The sequence below is a fragment of the Rattus norvegicus genome, chromosome 7 (genome assembly GCF_021556685.1).
Source record: "Rattus norvegicus strain SHRSP/BbbUtx chromosome 7, alternate assembly SHRSP_T2T, whole genome shotgun sequence".
Lineage (NCBI taxonomy): Eukaryota > Metazoa > Chordata > Mammalia > Rodentia > Muridae > Rattus > Rattus norvegicus.
The window spans coordinates 18,663,813-18,681,121 of NC_141540.1; the positions used below are offsets into that span (position 1 = coordinate 18,663,813).

Below are 17,309 nucleotides of genomic sequence, written 5' to 3' on the forward strand. Positions count from 1 at the left end.
AACCTACCACCCAAACAACCAACCAATTAAAGCACAGAAAACAGATTCCATTTTCTGTTGGCCAACTATTCCTGAGTATGGAGTCTACCCTACCGTGTATGTGAAATATTGAGTTTCATTCCATTGGAGAAAACTGAATTTTGCTCTGCCAATAGATTTTACATCATCAGTATGTTTAGAAACTTCAAGTAGTTTACACTTTTAAAATACTTTTCCTCATCCTCTGTAGTACTGGAGAAACATAGTTTTAATGTTTTTTTTAATAATATATCCTATATACCACCTTACTGGGTTTTAGAAAGACCTTATTGGAAGGAATACACATTCTATATTGGCTTTGCACTTAGTTCCTTATCCCCTCTCTAAACGTGACAAAAATATTGTGACTATGAGATTTCACAACAGATTAGGTAACAATATTCTCGCAAGTAGCTCACACCTGGATTTATGATCTAAAGCATTTGATCCTAGAACACTAATATACTTAGCATGATCAAAACATAACCACATTACATTACCCCCAAAACCTTTTGATTTACAATTTGAAATCAGGTATTCTGTCATTTTTCTTCTGATTACTGTTAATTGAAATTTCAGGTACACTATTTAATTCACACATGTATATTAAGGTCCTCTTTATATGTCTTACTATTTTTTGGACTTGAAATATATTCTATGGCCTCCTGTGTTTAAACACATATACACCAGATGGAATGACTGTTTTGAGATGTTGGGGGATCTCTGGAATATTGTGGTCTCAGGTAAATGTAGGCCATTGTGTTTGGGTTTAAGGATAATATCCTAGACCCGAATTTGGTTCCACACTCTGCTTCCTAATCCACATTTTTTCCTAAACAGGGTCTTGAAGACAAAACTCAAAGAAACAACCTACCATAGTGACTTCAGAACACAGTTTGGGAGAGTCAGAGCCTTACAGAGAATCTTCAGTCCTTTATCCTTCAGTTCATTATTGCTGATATCTAGATGGCACAGAATTTTGTTCTGCCGAAGAGCATCAGAAAGGTAGTCCCAACATTGCTCACTGAGGGAACAGTTGTCCAACCTGTAGGAGGGAAGGAAAGGCATGTGAAGGGAAAATGTAAGATTCCTCAATTTTATAAATATTAACAATAATAAAATATTCAAGCATGGCCAAGAATATCTGGTTTATCGGAACACATCTCCTTTCATTTCTTCTGATTCACATCAGATCTAGCATTGAAACTGAGTAATTCACTAAAAATGCTTAGGTTTGGAAGACCTTACCTGAAGCTAACTTACATCTTTTTAATGAGCAGAACCTCAATCACTATCTCTAATGATGTTTTTAAAAGTCACATGATTACTGTAATATAGACAACTATATCAATTTTGTGAAGGCTTGATTACCCAGTGTAAGAGAATGCCAAGGTGGTAATATGGGAATGGGTATGTAGGAAGGGGAGTACCCCCATAGAAGCAGAAGGAAGTGGCATGGGATAGGAGGGTTCAGACAGGAAACCAGAAAAGAGGTAACATTTGAAATGTAAATAAATAAAATATCCAATACAAATTCTTATGAAAAACTATTTTTGGAAAACAATGTATGTGTGGTTTAGTCTCAACTCTGTGGCTGTAATAAAATTTTTCTTACAAAAATCAATTTTGGGTAGAGAGGATCTAATTTATTTTTCTGTATATGCATATACATGATGTTTTCAGTTACTTAGTATAGTATGCATGTGGAAGTCAGAAAAGATTGTGAAGTTGGTTCTTTCCTTCCAACTATACATGGCTGTTTTGAAAGTTGAATGGGAACTAGAAACTCTTTCTCAGTCTGCTGCATAGATGAAACTACAGGGATGTGAAACTAACCATGATGAATGTGGACATGAATAGGTGTTCTAAATTTTTAACTGTATGCATTTATGAATGCTGTCCATGTGAGTGAGGCTTACTGTGTATGTTGTTTGATTATTCAAACCTAGAGCTACAACTGTTTAAGTTGGGTGCTAGGAAAGAATTGTGTCCTCTGGAAGAGCTTTTTCCTTAGGCACTTAGCTATCTTTCCAGCTCACTGTGATTGAGTTTCTTTCTCAGGTTTGTGCTTTGAAACTTCTTAAATGGGACTGTATAAATGGGAAGAAATTATAACTAATTAACTTGTCTGGGTGTTGTCTCAGAGAATGTCTTGATTTCTGGACAGGATTCCTATAAAAGACATCAGTCATCAGGTCAACAAAGAAACTATGACAATTCAAGGAAAGAAAGAATGCAGGAACTAACAAAGCACACTTTGACTGCTTTCTAAGCCCAAGTAATGAGAGACTGGGTATCTGTCCTATCCAATTTTGGATGCAAACAACACTCTCGACATCATCTCTACCAAGATTCACAGCCATTCTACACAGGCTTCCCTTTCCCACAGAACATACTTCTGTCCATCACAGTTGTGGAATAAGGAGTCTCATCTATTGATATTAAGATCCAGAGTCTTAGACTATCTCTTGTGTCTTTATACTGCCTCAGAAATCTAAGAATGTGTTTGCTGCATATGTCTTCCTGTGTTTGGAGGTTGGAGGATGATATAAATGTCAACTTCAGTTGCTCTCTACATTGTTTTGTAACTGGAACACACCAACATGGTTAATCCCTCCATTCTAGGATACACCTGCTGGGTGCCAGCCACAAAGGGTCTTCTTTCTTGTCAGATTTCCTTGAGGAAGCAGAGGGGGGGAAGAGTGTGGTGGAGACTAAGACTGCTGTCTTTTGAAATATTTAGGATTTTTGTATGATAATAGAAACTTTACTTATCTAATTTTAAGTTACTTTACTATGGTAGCTGACCTGCCTTCTGTGTTTCTCTGAGAGCAGAAACTGCAATTTCTGACATTTAGTACTTCAAACTAAAACAAAAAACAAACAAACAAACAAAAAACTAAATAAAGAATTAATTGCTAGATCACTTTCCCATTTGTCCAGATGCCTTTTGTTTGACAGGCTAGGGAGATTTTAGGAGCACTAAATGTCTATGAAATGAGGAGAAGAGAATCATGCTCACACACAAAAAGCTTTCACATAAGAAAATATGTGTAAGCTCACATAATTCATATATAGATTCACACATGGGTACTGGTGCATTAATTTCTGACTAGTTGGATCAACCTTGCATGCAATTTCATAATTACATATGTAAAACACACATCTATAATTATATACACATTTGGAGCAAAAGAACAAGCATGGTAACAGAAAGAACTCACTCATTCTGGATGAAAAAGGAGCTCCAATCTTTATTGCATAGGGAGAGAAAAACCTACTAAGCTTTTACTGAATAATTTAAACCCAAGTTTTAAGAAGAAAACTTTGTTTCTTTTAATAAGACTAAGCCCACCTTGTTATTAAGAAAAGACCTGTTCTCTTCCATGGTAAATGGTAGCCTGCCTACTCCTTCTGCTCTCTTTCTTTCTCTCTCTCTCCAGCTTCTTTTTCTTTGTTCATTCCCTCTATATTCTGCATCTTGCTCTTTTAGTTATCTTTTGTTACGTTATATTTTTTAAGTCATTCTTCTCTTCATTCTTCTACTAATCTTGCTTTCTCCTCCTTTTCTGGTGTCAAAATAATGCTTGTACTTTCAATGCCTTTTCTCCAAATTCTATGCATTTACTTCAAAGTTCCTCTTGAGTTTAGTTCTTTCTAAAATTTTTCTTTCCTAAAAACAACTATTCTCAGTTTTGACTTTAAAAGTTCTAATCACGGCGGATACCGGCCCGCAGCAGCTCTCTGCTCCCAAACCCCGTGGGAGAGAGACCTCACCGCCTGGTCAGGTGGGCACTCCTGAGGCTGCAGAGCAGAAGAGACCACCAACACTGCCCACCCCTGCCCACATCCCTGGCCCAAGAGGAAACTGTATAAGGCCTCTGGGTTCCCGTAGGGGAGGGCCCAGGAGCGGCAGGAGCACTGCGCCTGAGACACCGCCGGAACCTGAAGGAAACAGACTGGATAAACAGTTCTCTGCACCCAAATCCCGTGGGAGGGAGAGCTAAACCTTCAGAGAGGCAGACACGCCTGGGAAACCAGAAGAGACTGCACTCTGCACACATCCAGACGCCAGAGAAAAACACCAAACGCCATCTGGAACCCTGGTGCACGGAGGCTCCCGGAAAGAGCGGCACAGATTTTCCTGGTTGCTGCCACCGCAGAGAGCTCATGGGCAGCACCTCGAGAGCAAACTTGAATCTCGGGACCACAGGTAAGACCAACTTTTCTGCTGCAAGTGACCTGCCTGGTGAACTCAAGACACAGGCCCACAGGAACAGCTGAAGACCTGTAGAGAGGAAAAACTACACGCCCGAAAGCAGAACACTCTGTCCCCATAACTGGCTGAAAGAAAACAGGAAAACAGGTCTACAACACTCCTGAAACACAGGCTTATAGGACAGTCTAGCCACAGTCAGAAATAGCAGAACAAAGTAACACTAGAGATAATCTGATAGCGAGAGGCAAGCACAGGAACCCAAGCAACAGAAACCAAGACTACATAGCATCATCAGAGCCCAATTCTCCCACCAAAATAAACATGGAATACCCAAACACACCAGAAAAGCAAGATCTAGTTTCAAAATCATATTTGATCATGATGCTGGAGGACTTCCAGACAGACGTGAAGACACAATAATAGTGGGAGATTTCAACACCCCACTCTCATCAATGGACAGATCATGGAAACAGAAATTAAACAGAGATGTAGACAGACTAAGAGAAGTCATGAGCAAAATGGACTTAACGGATATTTATAGAACATTCTATCCTAAAGCAAAAGGATATAACTTCTTCTCAGCTCCTCATGGTACTTTCACCAAAATTGACCATATAGTTGGTCAAAAAACGGGCCTCAACAGGTACAGAAAGATAGAAATAATCCCATGTGTACTATCAGACCACCACGGCCTAAAACTGGTCTTCAATAACAATAAGGGAAGAATGCCCACATATACGTGGAAATTGAACAATGCTCTAATCAATGATAACCTAGTCAAGGGAGAAATAAAGAAAGAAATTAAAAACTTTTTAGAATTGAATGAAAATGAAGGTACAACATACCCAAACTTATGAGACACAATGAAAGCTGTGCTAAGAGGAAAACTCATAGCGCTGAGTGCCTGCAGAAAGAAACAGGAAAGAGCATATGTCAGCAGCTTGACAGCACACCTAAAAGCTCTAGAGCAAAAAGAAGCAAATACACCCAGGAGGAGTAGAAGTCAGGAAATAATCAAACTCAGAGCTGAAATCAACCAAGTAGAAACAAAAAGGACCATAGAAAGAATCAACAGAACCAAAAGTTGGTTCTTTGAGAAAATCAACAAGATAGATAAACCCTTAGCCAGACTAACGAGAGGACACAGAGAGTGTGTCCAAATTAAAAAAATCAGAAATGAAAAGGGAGACATAACTACAGATTCAGAGGAAATTCAAAAAATCATCAGATCTTACTATAAAAGCCTATATTCAACAAAACTTGAAAATCTACAGGAAATGGACAATTTCCTAGACAGATACCAGGTACTGAAGTTAAATCAGGAACAGATAAAACAGTTAAACAACCCCATAACTCCTAAGAAAATAGAAGCAGTCATTAAAGGTCTCCCAACCAAAAAGAGCCCAGGTCCAGACGGGTTTAGTGCAGAGTTCTATCAAACATTCATAGAAGACCTCATACCAATATTATCCAAACTATTCCACAAAATTGAAAACAGATGGATCACTCCCGAATTCCTTCTATGAAGCCACTATTACTCTTATACCTAAACCACACAAAGACCCAACAAAGAAAGAGGACTTCAGACCAATTTCCCTTATAAATATCGATGCAAAAATACTCAATAAAATTCTGGCAAACCGAATCCAAGAGCACATCAAAACAATCATACAACATGATCAAGTAGGCTTCATCCCAGGCATGCAGAGATGGTTTAATATAAGGAAAACCATCAACGTGATACATTATATAAACAAACTGAAAGAACAAAACCACATGATCATTTCATTAGATGCTGAGAAAGCATTTGACAAAATTAAACACCCCTTCATGATAAAAGTCCTGAAAGAATAGGATTTCAAGGCCCATACCTAAACATAATAAAAGCCATATACAGCAAACCAGTTGCTAACATTAAACTAAATGGAGAGAAACTTGAAGCAATCCCACTAAAATCAGGGACTAGACAAGGCTGCCCACTCTCTCCCTACTTATTCAATATAGTTCATGAAGTTCTAGCCAGAGCAATCAGACAACAAAAGGAGGTCAAGGGGATACAGATCGGAAAAGAAGAAGTCAAAATATCACTATTTGCAGATGATATGATAGTTTATTTAAGTGATCCCAAAAGTTCCACCAGAGAACTACCAAAGCTGATAAACAACTTCAGCAAAGTGACTGGGTATAAAATTAACTCAAATAAATCAGTAGCCTTCCTCTACACAAAAGAGAAACAAGCCGAGAAACAAATTAGGGAAACGACACCCTTCATAATAGACCCAAATAATATAAAGTACCTCAGTGTGACTTTAACTAAGCAAGTAAAAGATCTGTACAATAAGAACTTCAAGACACTGAAGAAAGAAATCGAAGAAGACCTCAGAAGATGGAAAAATCTCCCATGCTCATGGATTGGCAGGATTCATATAGTAAAAATGGCCATTTTACCAAAAGCAATCTACAGATTCAATGCAATTCCCATCAAAATACTAATCCAATTCTTCAAAGAGTTAGACAGAACAAGTTGTAAATTCATCTGGAATAACAAAAAACCCAGGATAGCTAAAACTATCCTCAACCATAAAAGGACTTCAGGGGGAATCACTATCCCTGAACTCAAGCAGTATTACAGAGGAATAGTGATAAAAAACTGCATGGTATTGGTACACAGACAGACAGATAGACCAATGGAATAGAATTGAAGACCCAGAAATGAACCCACACACCTATGGTCACTTGATTTTTGACAAAGGAGCCAAAACCATCCAATGGAAAAAAGGTAGCATTTTCAACAAATGGTGCTGGTTCAACTGGAGGTAAACATGTAGACGAATGCAGATCGATCCATGCTTATCTCCCTGTACAAAGCTTAAGTCCAAGTGGATCAAGGACATCCACATCAAAGCAGACACACTCAAACTAATAGAAGAAATACTAGGGAAGCATCTGGAACACATGGGCAGTGGAAAAAATTTCCTGAACAAAACACCAATGGCTTATGCTCTAAGATCAAGAATCGACAAATGGGATCTCATAAAACTGCAAAGCTTCTGTAAGGCAAAGGACACTGTGGTTAGGACAAATCGGCAACCAACAGATTGGGAAAAGATCTTTACCAATCCTACAACAGATAGAGGCCTTATATCCAAAATCTACAAAGAACTCAAGAAGTTAGACCGCAGGGAGACAAATATCCCTATTAAAAAATGGGGTTCAGAGCTAAACAAAGAATTCACAGCTGAGGAATGCCGAATGGCTGAGAAACACCTAAAGAAATGTTCAACATCTTTAGTCATAAGGGAAATGCAAATCAAAACAACCCTGAGATTTCACCTCACACCAGTGAGAATGGCTAAGATCAAAAACTCAGGTGACAGCAGATGCTGGCGAGGATGTGGAGAAAGAGGAACACTCCTCCATTGTTGGTGGGATTGCAGACTGGTAAAACCATTCTGGAAATCAGTCTGGAGGTTCCTCAGAAAATTGGACATTGAACTGCCTGAGGATCCAGCTATACCTCTCTTGGGCATATACCCAAAAGATGCCTCAACATATAAAAGAGACACGTGCTCCACTATGTTCATCGCAGCCTTATTTATAATAGCCAGAAAATGGAAAGAACCGAGATGCCCTTCAACAGAGGAATGGATACAGAAAATGTGGTACATCTACACAATGGAATATTACTCAGCTATCAAAAACAACGAGTCTATGAAATTCGTAGGCAAATGGTTGGAACTGGAAAATATCATCCTGAGTGAGCTAACCCAATCACAGAAAGACATACATGGTATGCACTCATTGATAAGTGGCTATTAGCCCAAATGCTTGAATTACCCTAGATCCCTAGAACAAACGAAACTCAAGACGGATGATCAAAATGTGAATGCTTCACTCCTTCTTTAAATGAGGAAAAAGAATACCCTTGGCTGGGAAGGGAGAGGCAAAGATTAAAACAGAGACTGAAGGAACACCCATTCAGAGCCTGCCCCACAGGTGGCCCATACATATACAGCGACCCAATTGGACAAGATGGATGAAGCAAAGAAGTGCAGACCGACAGGATCCGGATGTAGATCGCTCCTGAGAGACACAGCCAGAATACAGCAAATACAGAGGCGAATGCCAGCAGCAAACCACTGAACTGAGAATAGGTCCCCCGTTGAAGGAATCAGAGAAAGAACTGGAAGAGCTTGAAGGGGCTCGAGACCCCAAAAGTACAACAATGTCAAGCAACCAGAGCTTCCAGGGACTAAGCCACTACCTAAAGACTATATATGGACTGACCCTGGACTCTGACCCCATAGGTAGCAATGAATATCCTAGTAAGAGCACCAGTGGAAGGGGAAGCCCTGGGTCCTGCTAAGACTGAACCCCCAGTGAACTAGACTATGGGGAGAGGGCAGCAATGGGGGGAGGGTTGGGAGGGGAACACCCATAAGGAAGGGGAGGGGGGAGGGGGATTTTGCCCGGAAACCGGGAAAAACCGGGAAAGGGAATAACACTTGAAATGTATATAAGAAATACTCAAGTTAATAAAAAAAAAAAAAAAAAAAAAAAAAAACACGGCTTTATGAAGTTCGTAGGCAAATGGTTGGAACTGGAAAATATCATCCTGAGTGAGCTATCCCAATCACAGAAAGACATACATGGTATGCACTCACTGATAAGTGGATATTAGCCCAAATGCTTGAATTACCCTAGATGCCTAGAACAAATGAAACTCAAGACGGATGATCAAAATGTGAATGCTTCACTCCTTCTTTAAAAGGGGAACAAGAATACCCTTGGCAGGGAAGAGAGAGGCAAAGATTAAAACAGAGACTGAAGGAACACCCATTCAGAGCCTGCCCCACATGTGGCCCATACATATACAGCCACCCAATTAGACAAGATGGATGAAGCAAAGAAGTGCAGACCAACAGGAGCCGGATGTAGATCGCTCCTGAGAGACACAGCCAGAATACAGAAAATACAGAGGCGAATGCCAGCAGCAAACCACTGTACTGAGAATAGGACCCCCGTTGAATGAATCAGAGAAAGAACTGGAAGAGCTTGAAGGGGCTCGGGACCCCATATGTACAACAATGCCAAGCAACCAGAGGTTCCAGGGACTATGCCAATGCCTAAAGACTATACATGGACTGACCCTGGACTCTGACCTCATAGATAGCAATTAATATCCTAGTAAGAGCACCAGTGCAAGGGGAAGCCCTGGGTCCTGCTAAGACTGAACCCCCAGTGAACTAGACTGTTGGGGGGAGGGCGGCATTGGGGGGAGGGCTGGGAGGGGAACACCCATAAGGAAGGGGAGGGGGAAAAATGTTCTAATCACATCTGACTAAAAAGTGTTCTGTCTGAAAAGTTCTTTCCAGCCCAGTTCTCTCTCTTTTCTTTGTCCTTAGCACTTTTAAGCCTTTCAGAATATATGATCTCGTGCTAAATGTTCATTACAATTTTACATGTACATTCACATCTTAAATTGTAATAGAAGTTTACAAGGGAGAATGCTTACATGCATATCCACTAGGACTAAATATCTGGATAAATATTCTTTATCTGTCACAGTCCCTTAGGTTCATGAAAATTTGAAAAACATAACCATGTTATTAGTGCAATTTGGTATAGATAAACTCAGTCAACATCTGATCTTCTGTCCTCGTACCTATAATATACCACAGTTCCCTTTTTAGGACCTTTGTTAAATGACTTTACAAACTTTTGGAATATGCTCCATGTAGTATAAGCAATTAAGTGGTGACAGAGACTGTCAGGGTTCTCATTGAAGTTTCAATTATCAGAAAGGATCTAATAGCAGCCTCGCTATAAGAAGCTAAATAAATACTAATATAATTTTAGAAATTCTTACAGGATTATCATTAATAATTAAGAACTCATCTATTTGTCTATGTAGGATCTCTGCAAAACAGTACATCTTTATAAATCTGCAGAGATCTTCTCAAAAGTGTGAGCTAATACCTTGCAATTTATTTATATGTTTAATAATAATGGGAAAAGCATATTAATTGCAGGAATCCCTCCTACAGTGATTTTATCCTGGACTTGCCCTATGGGAGCAAGGCAGTCATGGATTATTTTAACCCAAAGCAGACCATCGCAGACACATCACATAATAGTTATAACCTTGTCTGATGTCTGTTCCTGACACACAACTGCTTTGATTCCTTAGCTCTAGGATTATAGACACCAAGTCAAGTACTAGGATTATAGACACCAAGTCAAGTACTGCTGTTGTCAGCATAGAAAGTATGCCTATTCACTGAGGAATTTACTTAGACACCTGGTAGATTTTAGTAAATAGAGGCAGAGTTGAAATGATTTCTACAATTCTCCCCAGTGTGCACCTACCAAAGCCACTTACACTAAGTTCTCCAGAATACAGTTCGGATGGCACAAAGCCTTACAGAGTGAGTATATCCCTTTGTCCAAGTTGTTGCATGCCAAGTTAAGAATTTTCAAGGTCTTGCTGTTCATCAGGACGAAGGCAAAGTTCTGGCAGTCATCAGGTGAAAGGTTACAGTGTTCTACCCTGCAGAAAAAAAGTGTAATATCATATTCTTTCTGTCTGAATATTTTCTCTTTTTATTCCCAAGGAAGTTTGAGACATCTCAGAACTTGACAATGTTTTTTTTATTAAATAACAAGAAATGATTTACTATTAGTGTATGAGTATTTACATGTATGTATATATATATATATATATATATATATATACATATGTATATGTCTGTGTGTGTGTATGTGTGTGTGTGTGTGTGTGTGCATCAAAACATGTGACAAACAAGATGGAGGATATTATGCCCCCTACAACTAGAGTTAAAACTGGTTGTAAACTGTGAGAGTAGAGTATGAGTGCTAAGAAAGTATTTAAGCCTTGGCTCCCTATATGAGTATCAAATGTTCTTAACCAACCCAGCCATCTTTCAGGTGAGTGTAAAAACTACATTTATTTATTGGTGCATGTATGTGTGTGAAGCCCTTGAGTTACTAGACATAACATATACTATATTGGTAAATTGTGATCTGCTGCCTAAGCTTGCTGAAATTGAACTCTGATAGTAACAATGACTTTTCTGTTCCAGCCTACAGTATGTTTATGGCAAATGTCCTCTAAGCCTCTGTCCTGGAATGGACTGGACCCTCTGGATCTATAACAAAGAGTGGAGATAAGAGTCACACAGCCTAAGAGTAAAACCATTGTGTTCATGAGAATGACTGAACAGTAGTCCGGTACCAACCAAAGTTACTATTGATTATGCCACAACATGATAACATCATACAGCATGAAAAATAAGGAAAGAAGGAAAATATAGGTAAAGATAATATTCCATTCTGCCTGGAACTCTCCATGAACAAATCTAGCAGGGCTGGGTCAAGGCCTCCCCAGTCAATTCTGATGGATGAGCCAAAGCACCTGTCTTGTTCATGCTATTTACACTCAATATCTGCTGTTCTTTCTTCGTTTACTTGGGACCCCAAAATGGACACTCTGCTCTTCATCCTAGGACAGGAGATGAGGATCTTTCTCTGACTGCTTCAGTGACATTTGTTCAGTCGATTTTTTGTTTGGCTTTGATATGATTACATTCTTTTATTTATTTACATCCTATGTGCATGCTCAAGTATATATGGTATAGCATGCAAAATACCATTTGGAGAATGTGGAACAAATGAAGACTTCTTGTGGAAATCCTATCCCAATGTGGGTCCTGGAATAGAACTCAGGCCATAGAGATGTCAGCAGATGCCTTCTCTAACTGAGCCATCTCATTGACTAGCTGTCATCAAAACTTATATTGAGGAAGTCTACACATGAACAATAGAAAAATAGGACAACCATGCACCAATCAAAAAACCATAGTCCTATGATTATTTCAATGTCAATTTAACCCAATTGAAAATCACTTAGAAAGGGAGTCTCATTGAGCAGTTTCTCTAGATGGGGAAGACCTGTGGGCATATTTATGGACAATACTTGATCAAGTTAACTGAGGTGATAAGACCTGCTGATAATGGGTGCCACCATTCCTCAGGAAGCAGGATCATGAATCATTATATGAATGGAGAAATTTAGATGTACACTAGCATATGTGCACTAATCCACTGTTCTTTGCTCTTGAATAGTGCATGTGATGTGACTGTGCTTCAAGGTTTTGCTACCCGGGCTTCCTACAAGCTGAAATTTTGAATCAAGTAGCTATTCTTCCCTCTATTATTGCTTAAGTCATTATTGTATTTATATCACAGCAAGATAGATCAAAATTAATTGCCTTTGTTGAGAGAAGTTGATGAATTAGGTGAACACAAAGACTTACACCAGTTTTTCTACATTGCATTCTGCCTGGTTCAAGACATCACACAACAATTCCACATTAATGTGGGAGAGGCAAGTGAAGCTGAAGTCCAAATATTGCAAATTGTGGTTCTGAATAAACTCAAAGAATAGGTGCTTTTCACATAAAAAGGACACCATATTTGCCCTGCAGAACAAAGAGAGGTATCCATCAGTTTCCTCCAGCCTGAGCTCTCACCTTTGGCAAGATGCTATAACCTACAATGACCACAGAACTCTAATTTTGTAACAGTGTGAAACAGCTCATTGGCTCTCAAACTGGTTTAATTTTTCTTCTATATGGAACTCACATGGAAACATTTGGAAATCAATTCAGCTATTACAATAAGTAGCTGCTAGAATCTAAAGAGCAGAACCCCCTACACACATACACACACAAGTACTCATCATCCTACAATTCATGGATCAACCCTCATTGAAGAATGGTCAAGCAACAGACATTATAGACGTCAAGCTGGAAAGGTTCTACTTTAGACTGTAAAAGCCTTCTTTTATGCAGTTAGCTGATATATAGTGGAAAGCCTATTCTGTTAAAACTGTGATATGAATAAATCAAAGTCAACCTCTAACTTACTTAAGTATTTTAATGGTGCAGGTGCGGTGCTTCCAATGATTATAAAAGACAGAAAAGGCTGGATCACTGAGACAAGTTTGTTTAATTTGGAGTTCCTGGATGTCCTTATTGCTTATGAATATGGAACACATTTGATTCCAGTAGGTGAGAAGCTTTTCCCTGTTAAAGAGGAGAAAGGTGTACATTCCACTGTTAAAAAGTTAACTCTAGGTGCTGAAAAAGTGGTTCACTGGTTAAAAGTATTTGCTCTTCTCCCAGACCTGATTTCAGTTTCCAACACCAAAATGATGGCTCATAATCAGCCATAAACCCAATTCCAGTGTTATTTGACAGCCTCTTTCTTTCCACCATTGGTACTAAGTACCATATACATGCACACATACAGGCAAAAGCATTTACAATCATGAAACATTAAGAAACAGATGATAAAACCTTTCAGCACTTTCAGATTCTATTTATTTACAAAAAGTTAAATCAAGCCACTAATAGAATACAAATGTACCAAATTGACTCCCTAAACAAAGTAAGCATAGCCAGCTAAGGTCATTTCAAGTGGCAGTGTCTGGGGATTTTGTTTTTTATAGCTTGAAGTAGAGATGCATTTCAAGTATTGGAAAAAATCTCAGAGAATTCTGAGAATCTTAAACACTAGAAACCAGGTTTGTCTGGGGCTTTTCCATGCCTTCCATACTCCCACAACATAAGACAACCCAGATGTCTTGGCAGTATTGAAGTTAAGAAATCCCACCTTACAGGTAACCTTGGTAGAGTTAGAATGAAAAAAATGAGTCAGGGTCCCAGAATCCCCTGAATCAAAACCTAGAGAAAGAATCTCTTGAGTGACCCTTCAGATTGGACAATTTATTCATGATATATCTTGGACAATATAAGTGACTTCTCTGTTTACTTTCTTTACTTCTATTAGAACAATCATATTTGCCTTGTAACATTTCTGTATGTGTGGAGAGAGAGAGAGAGAGAGAGAGAGAGAGAGAGAGACAGAGAGAGACAGAGAGAGAGAGAGAATGAGTTTTTGTGTGTGTGCATGTACACACACATACACACACACAAACACACACACACACACACACACACACACACATGCACCAAATGTGTATTAAGGTGAAAGGACAACTTTTAGGAATCTGTTTTCCTACCATGTGGTCTAAAGGATAGAACTTAGGTCATCAGACTTGAGGGCAGGCAACTTTTATCTTCTGATCCATCTTTTCAGCTCACCATGTATGTATTATAATATGAAATGGGTCAATTTAGTACAGGATTTTTGTATATATGTTTATGAGCACATGCAAATAAGTACATGTATGTGCTTGCATATGGAAGCCATGTTTCTGCCTCTTTAGTGCTGGTGTTATAGGTAGATGCTGTGAACTACAGCCTTTTATAAAACAAATGTGGATACAGAGCATGAAACTTAAGATCTCATACTTCTACAGTAAATGATACATTCCCATATCCTCTATAATAGTTAACTTTTTAAAAGTAGTTTGCAGTTAGGTGATTAAGAGAGAGTTTGAGTATCACACTCATATCTCAGAAGAGCAGAAAGCACACATGACATTGACCAACACACTCCATACTCACAGTATGGTGGGTTAATTCCATTGATGCTTTGATAATGAAGACACTGTAACAAAGTAGAGGAGATTCACATAGAAAAATCCCAGGGCTCCCAAACAGTCAGCTTAACTTATTCTACTATTTCAAAATGATGAGAAATTTAAGGCCATTCTTGATTACAAAATAAATAGGAGGCTAAACCATGTCTCAAGAAAGATTAGAAAAAAACCTGGGAGCTGTTCCTGGTAAAGTGTTAGCCTATTGTGTGTGTGTGTGTGTGTGTGTGTGTGTGTGTCTGTGTGTCTGTGTGTCTGTGTGTGTCTGTGTGTCTGTGTGTGTGTCTGTGTGTGTGTGTTTGAATACATATGTTTATGCACATGTATATAATATATACAAACATGTATACACAGATGCATGTACATACATACATATTCATATATACATATATGTACATGTATGCACAGCCAACCTGTTAATGCTCTTTTTGTTTTTTGTGGTTGTTAATACGGTATCTAGGCTGACCTCTCAGTATTCAGCAACCAGGTTGAATTTTGAATCTATCTATATAAATCATCAATGCCCATGGACATTTTCTAAATAATATGGGACAGAAAAGTAAGATATTGAATATACTCACATAGAGCTGTATTCCTGTTCTTCATTCAGAATATTTTGGGTTGAAAAGGATACTTTCTTCAGGGTAGAACAGTGTTTTAAGCAGTAGGCAGCAACAATAATATCAGAATAATCTTTAGCCACAAAGTTAATCTGTTCAATACAGTTCATTGCTTGTATTAAGAAGGCTTCATCCTCCATCTCAAACAGACAGTAAAACAACTTCATGCCATCTATCTGTTCTTGAAGCTCTTCATTGCCTCTTATGGTTTCCAAGCACTGATAGAACTGATGTTTTATTTCCTGGGACAACTGGTGGCCAAAGAATGCATCTAGTTTTTTCTGTTCCAATTCATGTAAAAGGCCGAAGATGAAACAGCCTAAAAAGATCCACTCTGTTTTGATTTTCTTTAGAAACATAAAGATGAGTATATCTATACATTTCACATATTGACTAGGGTGGTCTTCATGGCTCTTTAGAAAATAAAAGATTGCAGCACAGACTTCTTGGACAGATGGGTGGAGGAATATGTAAGAACTTTCAGATTCCCTGATCTTTACAAGCATTCCAATGTCCAGCAGTGTGGGGATGTCAGAGTCCATGACCCCATTCCGTCTGAGAGACTCCTCACTAAATACAAATGTGTTAGTCCACATGCCCTCTGCAGCAAGAAAACACAACCCCTGCATCTGGTCTTGGCTTTTCTTACTTGGATATTGGGCATTTTGGGGAATGAACAGATTGAAGATATATGTAGTATATAGGGAGGTGATATGTCGGCAGAGAGATATTGGGTCTTTTCCCTTCTCTATCTCATTTTTAAGACATTTAGCTATCATGCAGCATACTATTGGGGCCTGACATATATTGAACAGCTGCTCATTTTTTCTCACCAAACTGAAGACTTCCAGGGCTCTGTTCATATCTTGGAACAAGTTGTAGAAACATGATATAATATCGCTCTCATTCAATCCTGTTACTGTTCTTACACTTGTATACTTAATCCTGTTCTCCATTTTCTCAAATGTCTCTGGAGTAGTTGAGATAATGAGAGATGATTCAGGAAGTATCTTTCTCATGAGCAAACTGCTCAGCACTACATTCACGGGCTGCATCTCTATGCAATTAGCACACAGCTTTGATTCACATTCGGACAGATCCCATTCCATACCTTCTAAACTGTCAATGAGAAATAAGAGTTTCTCAGGTTCGGATAGAATCTCCTCTATGGGAGCTGAGGAACCAGGCCACTCTCTGGAGATCAATTCAGCCAGACTAGCTGTTTTCAACTGCTTCACATCTTGACAGCAGAAGTAGAAGATGTAGGAGAAATTGTTTTGAAACAACAGGCCTTTCGACCAGGCAAACATTAACTTTTTCAAAATTAGTGTCTTGCCAATTCCAGCCATACCTTTTATGACCACGACTTGAGGCCTCATCACAGTTCTATTTGATGGGAGAAGGTTCTCAAAATAAGCACGGTCATTCTGGGTGAAATTCTCCTTAAGTAAATCCTGAATAATAGTGGTGAATACTCTGGAACTGTCATGGGTCAGCTTTGTCTTCAAATGAGCTTGATATAACTTTGGGTGTCCTGAGTCAGTGAACACAGGGGAAAATATCCACAACATATCAAAGTTAAACATTCATTTGTATATAATCAGACCATAACATTTTAAATATCAGAATGAATCACTTAAATATTTATTTTTAATAATGTGCATGTTAGTGGGTTTCTATAGAGGTCAAAGGTGTTAAATCCTTCCTCCACACACAGCTGGATTTATAATTGTCCATGAGTATTCCCATATGGGTGCTGGGAGCTGAACTCAGATATTATGTACAAATAGAACATGCTCCTAGCCACTGAGTCATTTCTTCACCTCCCTTATGGTGTATGATTTTAGGACTTTTTAAGCTCTGGACC

The 17,309-nt window shown here is 38.8% G+C and overlaps 1 protein-coding gene and 1 long non-coding RNA gene across 3 annotated transcripts in view; both read right to left on the bottom strand.

Moving 5' to 3' along the window:
- Nucleotides 1-17,309, bottom strand: part of LOC102549242 (uncharacterized) — a 1,084,685-nt gene that overhangs the window by 32,513 nt on the left and 1,034,863 nt on the right. The gene's annotated exons all lie outside the window — the stretch shown is intronic.
- Nlrp4al1 (NLR family, pyrin domain containing 4A like 1) overlaps nucleotides 1-17,309 on the bottom strand; it is a 33,154-nt gene that overhangs the window by 11,015 nt on the left and 4,830 nt on the right. Inside the window, exons 2-6 of the mRNA XM_087559916.1 lie at nucleotides 15,404-16,976; nucleotides 13,186-13,344; nucleotides 12,574-12,738; nucleotides 10,620-10,787; nucleotides 893-1,063 (exon numbers count right to left, since the gene is read on the bottom strand). Of these exons, the coding sequence (XP_087416042.1) occupies nucleotides 893-1,063; nucleotides 10,620-10,787; nucleotides 12,574-12,738; nucleotides 13,186-13,344; nucleotides 15,404-16,976 (2,236 nt within the window). The remainder of the gene's footprint in view (nucleotides 1-892; nucleotides 1,064-10,619; nucleotides 10,788-12,573; nucleotides 12,739-13,185; nucleotides 13,345-15,403; nucleotides 16,977-17,309) is intronic.